Source organism: Zingiber officinale, chromosome 10A (assembly GCF_018446385.1).
Source record: "Zingiber officinale cultivar Zhangliang chromosome 10A, Zo_v1.1, whole genome shotgun sequence".
In the NCBI taxonomy this organism is placed as follows: domain Eukaryota; kingdom Viridiplantae; phylum Streptophyta; class Magnoliopsida; order Zingiberales; family Zingiberaceae; genus Zingiber; species Zingiber officinale.
In genome coordinates this window covers 39,595,158-39,606,176 of record NC_056004.1, presented here as the reverse complement: position 1 = coordinate 39,606,176, position 11,019 = coordinate 39,595,158, and the positions used below count along the sequence as shown (strand labels likewise).

Sequence of the window (11,019 nt, the reverse complement as noted above, 5' to 3'; positions counted from 1 at the left end):
GTTTTGCATTACTAAGGTGGGATATAGTGAGTTCTTTATATGTTTATCATGATAAGCACACTTCTAGAATTTGTTTATTTATTCATGTTACTTGTGGTAAATCCTGATGTAATACTTATCTATGTTACATGAGCTTGATCATGTAGGTGTGTGATCCATCTGTCAGTGTGTACAAAGGTTACAATTTATGTAAAGAAATAGAAGAATATCTCGGACATGAAAATCCTTTATACTCTCTCAAGGCAACAGATTTAAAAGATCTATTTGTCACTTGGAGCAAATACATTTTATCACTTGGAGCAAATGTCTTCTGATACTATTTTGGTAGAGAAATAACAAGGCTATATATATTTTGGAGATTAAAGAAAATATTATGTTAATGACATAGTATGGAGTTAAATATTATGTGTTATGAATATTTTGAAATGGAATATAAATATGACGTGTTGAGTTGGTAATTCAATAAATATTATATGTTATGTATATAAATAATGTTGGCAAAGCAAAATATGAATATTGTCAATTGATTTAATTTAAATATTCGGTTTAGAAATCTACTGGTATAATATGATATATGATCAATTTTTAAATTGATAATTAAATATTAGCAACGTTTTAACCGCTCCTATTAAAATTGGTAATTCAATATTAGCAGTAATTTTTAACCACTCCTATTAAAATTGATAATTCAATATTAGCAATAATTTTTAACCGCTCCTATAGTTAGTGCATTTGATTATGAACCGCTTCTAAAAGTATCCTAGTAATTTATAAAACAGGTCAAAATCGTTTCTAAATGTTATCCCTTAGAATCAATTACTAACTATTTCTAAGGGTGTGTTTGGTTGAAGGTTATCCTTATTAATATTGGTTATCTATCCAAGATTATCAACAAAACCCCTGTTTGGTTTAAGTAATCGATAATTCCTGAGTAATGTTTCATGCTCGACACGTCAACAAAAGGGGCATACAACCTAGAATCGGAAAACTGAGGTTTTTCTTGATTCCAGGGTTAACAAAAAAATTTTACCCAAAATACCCTCCAATAAAAGACAAATGTGATAAAAAAAAAAAGAAAAATGTAAAGAAAAATAAAATAAATAAAAAACTTTAAAAAAAAAAAATTTAAAAATAAAAAAATGGGGAAAAAATAAAAACATAAAAAATAGAAAAACTAAAAAAAAAATTTTAAAAACATAAAAAATAATAAAAAAACATAAAAAATAATAAAAAAACATAAAAAATTTAAAAATATATATAAAAAATAGGAAAATAGAAAAAAATTAAAAAACTAAAAATATAAAAAATAAAAATTTAAAAAAATAAAATAATTAAAATAATTTTAAAAAAATTAAAAAATTAAAAAATTTTAAAAAATAAAAAAAATGAAAAAAATGAAAAAAAAAAGTAAAAAATGAAAAGAAATAAAATAATAATAAAACACATAATAATAAAGAAAAAATGTGAAAAAGAATAAATAAAAAAAACGTAGAATTTAAAAGATATATATAGTTGGTTTTATAACTAAGGGTAATATAGTAAATATTAAATTAGGTTATTCATTAAAACCTTCAAACAAAAAAGTTTTTGTTACATTACATAGGTTGAACCAAACAATATTTGGTTATATTTTATTCCCCGTAACCTTGGTTATGTGATTACTTGGTAATCACATAACCAAGGTTATACATGATAACTTGAACCAAACGTACTATAAAGGTCATCCTTCAAGCTGGTACATAGTAATTTACAAAAACGGTCATGATCGTTTCTAAAAGTGTCTATTTGAATGGGTTATTAACTGCTTCTATAGGTGTCCATCAGAAGCGGCTGTGAGGCTAAAACCACTAGTTAGTTTTACCGCTTCAGTTGCACTTAGCGACGTCAACATCCGCAATAGTTGTTTAACCGATGCAATAGGTGTTGTAGCGGTTGAAAACCGCCGCTATAGGTCTTTTAAAACCAGTTCTAAAAACCTTTTTTTTGTGGTGAGTGTACTAGATTTGAGTTTAAATGATGTTGAATTTAGGAGAAATTATACATCAATTTAGACCAATGATAGTTTCTTTTGAATTTTTTGTACTTATATTTTGTAATAATCCCTCAAAATTTATGCATAGATAGTGAATTAAGTGAATTGATGTGATTTAGGGAGTTGAAATAAATATTCTCTGACATATGGATTAATAACAAAATTGAAACTTTATATGGGAATTTTAGGACAATTTGCCCTTAATTTTAAAGTACATGGTGATTGTCAACCTCTTTATGTGAAAGTTTAACGAAAGCCTTCAACACGAAGTAGGGGTCATGGTGAGACCCTCCAATGATAGATCAAGAATCTAGAGTTTGAAACTCAACTACAGTTTATTATTGAGAATTAATGGATAGTGGACCTGAGAATGTTGATTGTTAAAATAAGCCTCTATATGCACTTTCTCGATTTATTTTAATGATTGATAGGAAACTTCTATAGAACTGAATCGATTATCTCATATTTGATATTACCTAATCTAATTAATCATTTTTTTTACTAAAGCACTGGATCATAAGAAAAATAAATAAATTTCTTTTATCTATTCTAGTAACACAAGTATAACTACATTTTTTTTTAAAAAAAATGGAAATATACGTACCACAAAATTGAAAGTTTCTGTAACTAATGGGCTGAACTTGTGGATAGAAGACAGAAGACAAGTTCCATCACATATCATAGAAGAATGCGGTAGCCAGTCTATTCATATGGACCCATACGACAAGCCTCGCCAAAGCCACAACCTCTCTCGTCCTCATCCTTCCATTTTCCATTAAAATCCCATAAATATATACTCATGCGAGAGTTGGCCTCACCACACTATTCATCTCAATCTTTATATGAGTTTGCTTAGTGACTCCTGCAACTTCAAGCAGTTAGATGGCTGACTGGGGCCCAGTGTTCGTCGCGGTGGTGCTCTTCGTGCTGCTCTCGCCGGGGCTGATCTTCCAGATTCCAGGGAAGAGCCGTGTGGTGGAGATCGGAAGCATGCAGACCAGTGGCATGTCCATCTTCTTCCACTCCATCGTCTTCCTCGGCCTCGCTGCCGTCTTCATCCTCGCTGTTGGCGTCCACGTCCATTTGGGTTAGCAGAATTCAACTTTGATGTGAAAATTGTGGATTGCTCCGTAAATTCCGGCTTTAGTTATTGTACCCCAATCAATTAATAGGCGTTGTTATAAGCAATTAATAATATTATTATTTTTTAATGGATGATGGAGTGTCTCTCTTAATTAAAACAAACAATTCTAAACATTAAAATTATCGACTAAGTGGCTAATGTTGTGGGCGAGCAACTATCATGTACGCATGCCAGAACATCCCTGTAGTCTCTGGAAATGGTGAAGGAATCATGCACACTCCCGTCGCTGCTCCTCTTGTACTCAAAAAGGAGAGAAGAATGGTTAAAAGCCGTGAGCTTAACAAAGCCATAATCCACGTCTCTCTTGAGGCTCCAGCTAGGCACCAGTTCCCCAAAGTTTGACAAATGGCTGCCGCCTCCGCCGGCCACGACATGGATGGTTCCGTTCATCGTGCCAGAGTAATGAGACACTCCATTGTTCACGCATTGGTTCTATAAGCATAGTTTATGATGTTAAAGAGGAGGTATTCGGAGACAAGAGATGTATGCAAGATAAGTTACCCACCTGATAAATTGGACAGGTTCTCTCGTAGTTATGCACATGGCCGTAGAAGGCAATGTCCACCCTATACTTTTGCCATAGCTTCTGGAGGCTCTCCCTTCCCATGGGTTCTGCATATGACCCTTCGGAAGCGTAACCCTCACCAGAAGAGTAACCGAGAACACGGTGAGCGATAAATATCAGCCACGGCTGATGCTTCCTGTCAGCCGATGCAAGACATTGCTCAATGAACTTGTACTGCTCAGAGCCTTCTCTCCAGTCTTGCTCAGAGTCAGCTATGCAGAAATGGAACATACCAAAGTCCGTGGAATACCTGCAAATGGCTCGAGTTAGAAGGCAACTCAAATTCAGGTAGAAAGGAGGCCTACTGCTCACCAGTACTTGGCTCTGTTCTCAGCAGGCACATAGTACATGGTTTCTGCTAACACGCCACATTCCCCTCCCGAGTCTAATGTTGAATAGAATGATCCTGTATTCGGCCAATCTCTTTCATGATTGCCACTGCAATGAAAACATGGAAGTCCCCTGATAAGGGTTAAACAATGTGCAAGTTTTTTTTTTAAAAAAAAAAAGCCAAATCTTATTGAACTTCATAATTGTAAGTGTATTTGGAGGGGCTTATAGACCTTGCGACCATGTAAGGAACCCTCGATGTAATTGGCTCCACTTGTGCTGTAAATTGATCCCACTGTGATAGGTATCCATTTGCATAGGTGATATCTCCAATGTGAAACACAATATCAATATTGTCCAAGTCCTTGACGATCATATCTGTGGTATTCAATGAGCCAGGCTGGTAGTTGTTAAATTCATTGGACCCATCGCGCTCTGCCTGAATGAATAATTAGAATGTATTGTCGTATTTAATGTCATTGCCATCTTGAGAAACAATAGCTGCCGAATTTTCTTTCATCTGATTATTGAATGGATTCAAGCAACTGTATAGATTTTTCAAGGCCAAAAAGAAGTTGAAAAGTATAAACCTTTCCCATGTCACCGAAGATTATCACTTGTTGCACAGAATTCTGTCCTGGAAAAGGAGATGCTTGGAAGGAATAGGTCTTGCTCCAAATATAAGATCCATTAAACAACTGGTGACCCAACTTGTAGGTGTACCTAAATAAGTTAGTAATGAGAATGAAATTTTAAAATTCTCAATTTCAAGATGACAACTTAATCTAGCATTTAAAATTTATACTCCGCATTTGGCCATAGTTCCTTCAAGAAACTTGTGTGGATAAAGCCAGGATCTCTCCAGCCATATGTGCGAGCTGGGGAACCTGTACATAAAAGAAAGATTGATCAATACACAGGTTTTTCCAAGATATTTAGATGCTAAATTCACCGCTGAGCATATGTCAGGTCAAAAACTACAGTTGCTTTTATTCCTCCTTTTTCAATCAAACTAATCCTAGAAGAACTGTTTTGTACAAGGGAAAAACAGAGGCTAGCATAGACTTGAATGCAGGGATCAAATTCATTTAGTCAAGCTCAATTAGTTAGGGCAATTAGGCTTGAAGATGACAATGACAATTAGATATAACAATAACAACAACCAAGTTTTATCCCATCACACTAGGTGAGGTCAGCTATATGGATCCTTTTACGTCATTGGACTCTATCCCCTACTATATCATCATCTATACTTAATAAATTTTATCTTATTTTATTATTGCTAACCAAGTCTTTTTTAGTCTTCCACGTTTGATATGCATATTTGTCAACAATGACAATTAAGATATAAACAAAAATTTCAGTATTGAATAATTCCTCATAAATACCTACAAAAAATCAGCTAGTGTTACTTTGAAATGTAACCATACCACACATGCTTCCACGATTGAATGTGAGTGTCCCAGCTGGTGACCGTGTTAGGCTTCCCCACTTTGGTCCCCATTCCACAAAAGGAAGTGCCTCGTTTGTACCATACCCACTAGTCCATGTGACAGTCATCTGTGTGCAAACCAAAGTAAGAATCTCAAAAAAGTAATAGCAATAAAGAATTCTTGAAATGAATCTTAAAATCTTGTTTGGACTCAAACTGAGCTTGAATAAGTTTACGCACGGCAAGGGAAGCTAGTTTCATAGTAAACCTAGCTCGTGCGGAGTGTGATATATGAGATAATAAAGACTTATGGAATAGTCATGTTAGAGAAAAAAATAATTCCATTGACTAAATTGTGATTTGTTGTATAGGAAATAGATAGATTACAATATGTATTCATTAGGGAAAAAACTAAAATCAAACAGTATTAACATAACAGTGGTTTGGATCATGCCTAGAAAAAAAAAATGGTCACTTCACCTCATTCCAAGACTTCCCCAGTGCAAGCCTTGGATAAACTGGAGCTTTTGGATTCGAAAAAGAAATCACATTTGATATTGCAATCAACTTTGGCTGCAAAAGCAGAAGTGCTAGTGTCATTAGTCTCACCTACCTAATTGTACTACAAACTCATGAAACATGACTACGGTACTCACATTTTCAAGACCACCACCAAACAATCCAAAGGAAAAGTCTGCTCGTTGATTAATCAGCAGAAACCTCATCTGCCCTCTCCCATTGCTAGCATAGTTTGAGTTTGAATAATTTGCAAATTGATACTGGCAACATTATCAACAACAAGCATCAGTCAAACTTTTAAGGTCAAAGCAAAATACATGTCATTATATCCGAACAATTACCTTTATTGGAGCTGAGCATATTAATGGAACTTCGTCTTGCTTATTCTCGGCAGGACAGTTTGAAGAGCTGAAATGAAGAATTGCATTAACATTATTATGAAGTACTAAACCCATATCTTATTATTTCTCAAATATTCAACATTAACAGTTTTTTAAAGAAAAAAAAAGATGCAGCAACTTTGATAAAAGAAACTAGATGATTGGGACTAACTTAAATTTCGCTGGAGAAAATACTCCAATCCAATCATCTTGAGTTGGTTTGGGGTTTACAATCTCCACTGTGACCCATTGAGTATCTTCACCCTGATTAAGAACAGCAAGCAAGCAGATATAATAACAGAAGGAAAGAAAAGAAATCACAGTTAATGATCTACCATTCACAGAAGCAAAAGCTTGCGAGTTTTTCTGTCAAATAAGTTAAAGAAAAGAAGCATGTAAGTTTTAGAAAGAGACAGATGAGCTATGTTCACTTTATTCTTTTCACATTGAAGTTATTAATTCTAGTTCACAAACATCTAAAATTTAAAAAAAAAAAAAATCAACCAAATTAAAATATATTAGAAATTAGTACTCGTCCCATAATGTTGTTCTATATGGCGCCGCTATGTGCCAGAGTTGGCCCAACTGTGTAACTAGTAAGGAGTCAGCAATGCCAGGCGGTTGATATTAGAAGTTTGACTTTTAGCAAGTTGATTGCCATCGAATTTGTCAGATTCTATGTTATGAAAGCCGGCTCTGCCTACTACACTCACACAGTCGCACAGTCATGACTCATGAAGAACAAGTACCAGTAAGTAATCTTTATATAAATTTTCTTTTATGACACATTGCAAATTACACGATTTACTAGAGGCTAAACAATCTTCATCTAATTAACCAATCTTAGAACCAGTATCTGAAAATTTCCCTTTATGACAATAGCCCACAAAGCAACCTTCTTTCTTTTACGCATTCATCTCCTTGATTCCAATAATTACAGAATAGATACAGCAACAAAAAAGTGAGAAAATAACAAAAAGTGAGTCCTTTACTCTTTTTTAGGCTTGAAAATCAAACTGGAGTTGTCGATTATTTTGGGCTTCGCGATGAGAAAAGGGGAGGAGTACAGACCTCAAGTCCGAGGCGCACCGGCGAGGCCTTGACGTAGGCCGCGTCTTCCAAGGCGAGCCGTGCCTTGTGGATAGCCACGTTCGACAAAGGTTGCACGCCGCCGGCATAGCCTCCGGCAGCGGAATGAAGAAGCAAATAGAGTAGAAAAGCGACCCCGGATTCGAAGGTTAAGCACCTCATGTCTTCACTGGGGCCTCAATAGTTCGAGAGCAGCGTGCACAACCCTAAGAATGGCGGCCGCTTATATAGCGATGGAATTGAGAAATACGAATCGAAGAGGGAGAAGTTTGAGGGATGAAAAGGGAAAAGCCAGTTGTTGCTTAACAAGAGACGGGAGAGGCGTCAGGGAAAAATAAAATTATATAAAATAAATAAATTTTTAATCATATTATATACTTTTAATAAATTTAAATAGGTTACAAGTTAATTATAAATATTTATTTTATTTATCTTTTTAACTTTGAATTTATTTTAAAAAATAAATAAAATTTGAGTCAGGCGACTCCTGGACAGAGGAGGATGGTCAGTGAAAGACTTCCTTGTATATCTAATAATGTCTATTTAATTTCTAGTTAATATTTTTATTAAGTTTTTGGTATATGCTATTTTAATATTTTAAAATAATATTTGGGGAAACTAAATTAAAAAACAATGTGACTGTCAGCGAGTGGAAGCTAGCTGCTGCACGCAAGACGACGAATTATGGGGAAGACTTCCAATCCAATGAAATTATATTTGATTGAATTAATAATTAGATAAAATGATCTTAAAAACAGTTTCTTTTTCATGAATTATTCATCTGGCCTTACATTTTTATATAAAAAATAATAATAACATTCAATGCATTTACATTCAAATTTAAGTTAACATTTAATTGAATGCCAAAAAATATTAATATAGCATAATATTTTTATATTTTAACTAATTTAGTTCAACATGGACCAACCCCGGCCCAGAAACTGAGCGGTCTTGGGTGATTGCCCAAGGCCCAAAGTTTGAGAAGAGCCCAAATTTTTTAAAGCCTGTGTACATGTGTATGCATATTTTTTTAGGAATTAGGATAACTTTTCTTCATCTGCACAGTGCACTCCTTGCAAACTTTCGCTGACACCTACTTTGCTCAAATTGCTTATCTCCTTTCTCAGATTCTCTCTATTTTTCTCTTAGATTTTTTTTTATAATTACACCGTTCTTCTTCCTTTTTCATTTTTGTTTGATCTCCTCTACCCTGCTACTCCGCGACAGTGAGGTTGCACCTTTATGGCTTTACCTTTGCGACTTTGCCTTTGCTCATCACGGTAGCACGGCAGCACCTCCTGCACGCAACGTTGCAAGGGCCAAGGAGCGTGCAACTTCCGCCGTGTAGAGCACCTCCTATAGTGACAGCAAGGTTTTGCGATTTGCGAGTTGCGACGGTTGACGGTTGTCATATATAGATATACTCATTTTCTTATCTTCTTTATCCAGATGCAATTATTCCAATTATTTCTTTTATATTGAGTTGATTTAAATTATATTTTTGTAATTGTTGTGATTTTGTGCATTATAAATTTATAATATGTTGCCTAAAAACATATTGCTAAATGTGAAAAAAAAAAAAAGACTAGAACAATTAAGTGAATCACAAAGAGGTGCTCTTAATAAATTCTTTGTTAAAAGATCAAATTCTAATGAAAATGTAGAAAATTTAAATAAGGATCATATAGATGAGTTTAAAGAAATATATGATGTTAACGAGGATTCTAATAAAATTCATGACATTAATGATGAGTGTAATGAAATTCATGATGTTAATGAGGATAGAGATAATTTAAAGAGAGCATGGAAATGTTATAGTAGATAATGAGAATACTAATATTGATAAACAATTTATTCCTCCACTTGATATATATGATCCAAGGAATTAGGATAATCTTGATAATAATGCACATAATATTTTGGTTGAAAAAGGACCTATAAGAGAAATGAATCTCATATTTCCTCTTGATCACTACTCTGGACATTTTTCAAGTACTCATTATTTTAAAAAGTTAAGTAATGGAGAGGTAATAGATCGAAAGTGGTTAGTATACAGTAAACATGTAGATAAAGCTTATTGCTTTTGTTGTAAGTTATTTAAATCTGAAAATAATAGAAATTCTTTAGCAAATGATGGGTTTAGAGATTGGAAGCATATCAGTGAACGACTTAAAGAACATAAAATTCTATTGAACATATAACTAATATGAACTCTTGGAAAGAATTGAAAATGAGATTAGATAAAAATGAAACAATTGATAAAGATCTACAACGAGAAATCTCTAAAGAAAGAGAGCGTTGGAGACAAGTTCTTACAAGAATATTAGCAATTGTAAAATGTCTTTCTAAACGTTGTTTGACTTTTCGGGGATCTAATGAGAAACTATATCAAGAAAGTAATGGAAACTTTTTAGGGTTGATTGAAATGATTGCTAAATTTGATATTGTGATGCAAGATCATATTAGACGCATTCAAAATCATGAAATTCATCATCATTATCTTGGTCATAAAATTCAGAATGAGTTGATTTCTCTTTTAACTGATAATGTTAGAAGTATTATCATTAAGAAAATTAAGGAGACAAAATATTTTTCAGTAATTCTTGATTGCACTCCAGATATAAGTCATCAAGAACAAATAACTTTCATAGTACGATGTGTTAATATGTCATCTAGCAATGTGAAAATAGAAGAGTATTTTTTAGAGTTTCTAAAAGTTAATGATACATCTGGTTTTGAACTTTTTAATGAATTAAAAAATATGTTAAAATCACTTGATCTTAGTATTGAAAATATTAGAGGTCAAGGTTACGATAATGGTTCTAATATGAAAGGAAAACACCAAGGAGTTCAAAAAAAGTTACTTGAAATAAATCCAAAAACGTTATACATGTCATGTGCTTGTCATAGTCTTAATTTGACTCTTAGTGATATGGCACATTCTTGTGTTAAAGCTGTTTCTTTTTTTGGAGTAGTCCAACGCATATATACATTGTTTTCAAGTTCTCCTAAAAGATGGAAAGTTTTACTTGATAATGTGAAAGGATTGATTGTCAAATCTTTTTCAAACACGCGTTGAGAAAGTCGTATTAAAAATGTTCAAGCTATTAGATTTCAAGCTCTTGAAGTGTGAAGTGCTTTATTAGAGTTATATAACATTTGTGATGATGCAAAGTCTAAGAGTGAAGCTGAAAGTATAGTTAACTCAATTGAAAGTTTTGAATTTTTACTTGGTATGGTTATTTGGTATGACATTTTATTTGCTATAAACATGATAAGTAAGAGGTTACAATTAAAGTCTATGTGCATTGATTCTGTTATGAAACAATTAGATGGTGTAATAGCATATTTTGAAAAATATAGGAATGATGGTTTTGCAACAAGTTTGACTATTGCTAAAAGTCTTATATCTGATATGAATATAGAGTCAATATTTTCAATGAAATGTCATATTTTTAGAAAAAAAAATAATTTGATGAGAAAGAAGATGATGAAATTTCACTATCACCTGAAGAAATCTTTTAGAAT

General features: G+C 33.2%; 2 protein-coding genes across 2 annotated transcripts; one reads left to right on the top strand and one right to left on the bottom strand.

Moving 5' to 3' along the window:
• The first annotated feature begins 2,914 nt into the window (after positions 1-2,914).
• LOC122027720 lies at positions 2,915-3,247 on the top strand. Its single transcript, XM_042586725.1, has one exon. It carries the CDS (start codon positions 2,915-2,917, stop codon positions 3,122-3,124), a length of 210 nt encoding a protein of 69 aa, XP_042442659.1. The 3' UTR covers positions 3,125-3,247.
• On the bottom strand, positions 3,211-7,788 carry LOC122027719 (nucleotide pyrophosphatase/phosphodiesterase-like). Its single transcript, XM_042586724.1, has 12 exons — positions 7,474-7,788; positions 6,575-6,666; positions 6,364-6,430; positions 6,160-6,282; positions 5,984-6,076; positions 5,502-5,631; positions 4,877-4,958; positions 4,662-4,794; positions 4,305-4,510; positions 4,054-4,179; positions 3,682-3,991; positions 3,211-3,608 (listed from the first exon to the last, which is right to left on the bottom strand). The coding sequence occupies exons 1-12, from the start codon at positions 7,651-7,653 to the stop codon at positions 3,303-3,305; spliced, it is 1,848 nt and encodes a 615-aa protein (XP_042442658.1). The 5' UTR covers positions 7,654-7,788; the 3' UTR covers positions 3,211-3,302.
• Between the last annotated feature and the right edge of the window lie 3,231 nt (positions 7,789-11,019).

Excerpts from the sequence above, each read along its gene's own strand:
- LOC122027719 (XM_042586724.1), bottom strand. The coding sequence starts at position 7,653 with ATGAGGTGCTTAACCTTCGAATCCGGGGTCGCTTTTCTACTCTATTTG. Across the intron at positions 6,431-6,574 it reads TTTTCTCCAGCGAAATTTAA|CTCTTCAAACTGTCCTGCCG; the intron begins GTTAGTCCCAAT and ends TCTTCATTTCAG. Across the intron at positions 3,992-4,053 it reads GAGAACAGAGCCAAGTACTG|GTATTCCACGGACTTTGGTA; the intron begins GTGAGCAGTAGG and ends AGCCATTTGCAG.
- LOC122027720 (XM_042586725.1), top strand. The coding sequence starts at position 2,915 with ATGGCTGACTGGGGCCCAGTGTTCGTCGCGGTGGTGCTCTTCGTGCTG.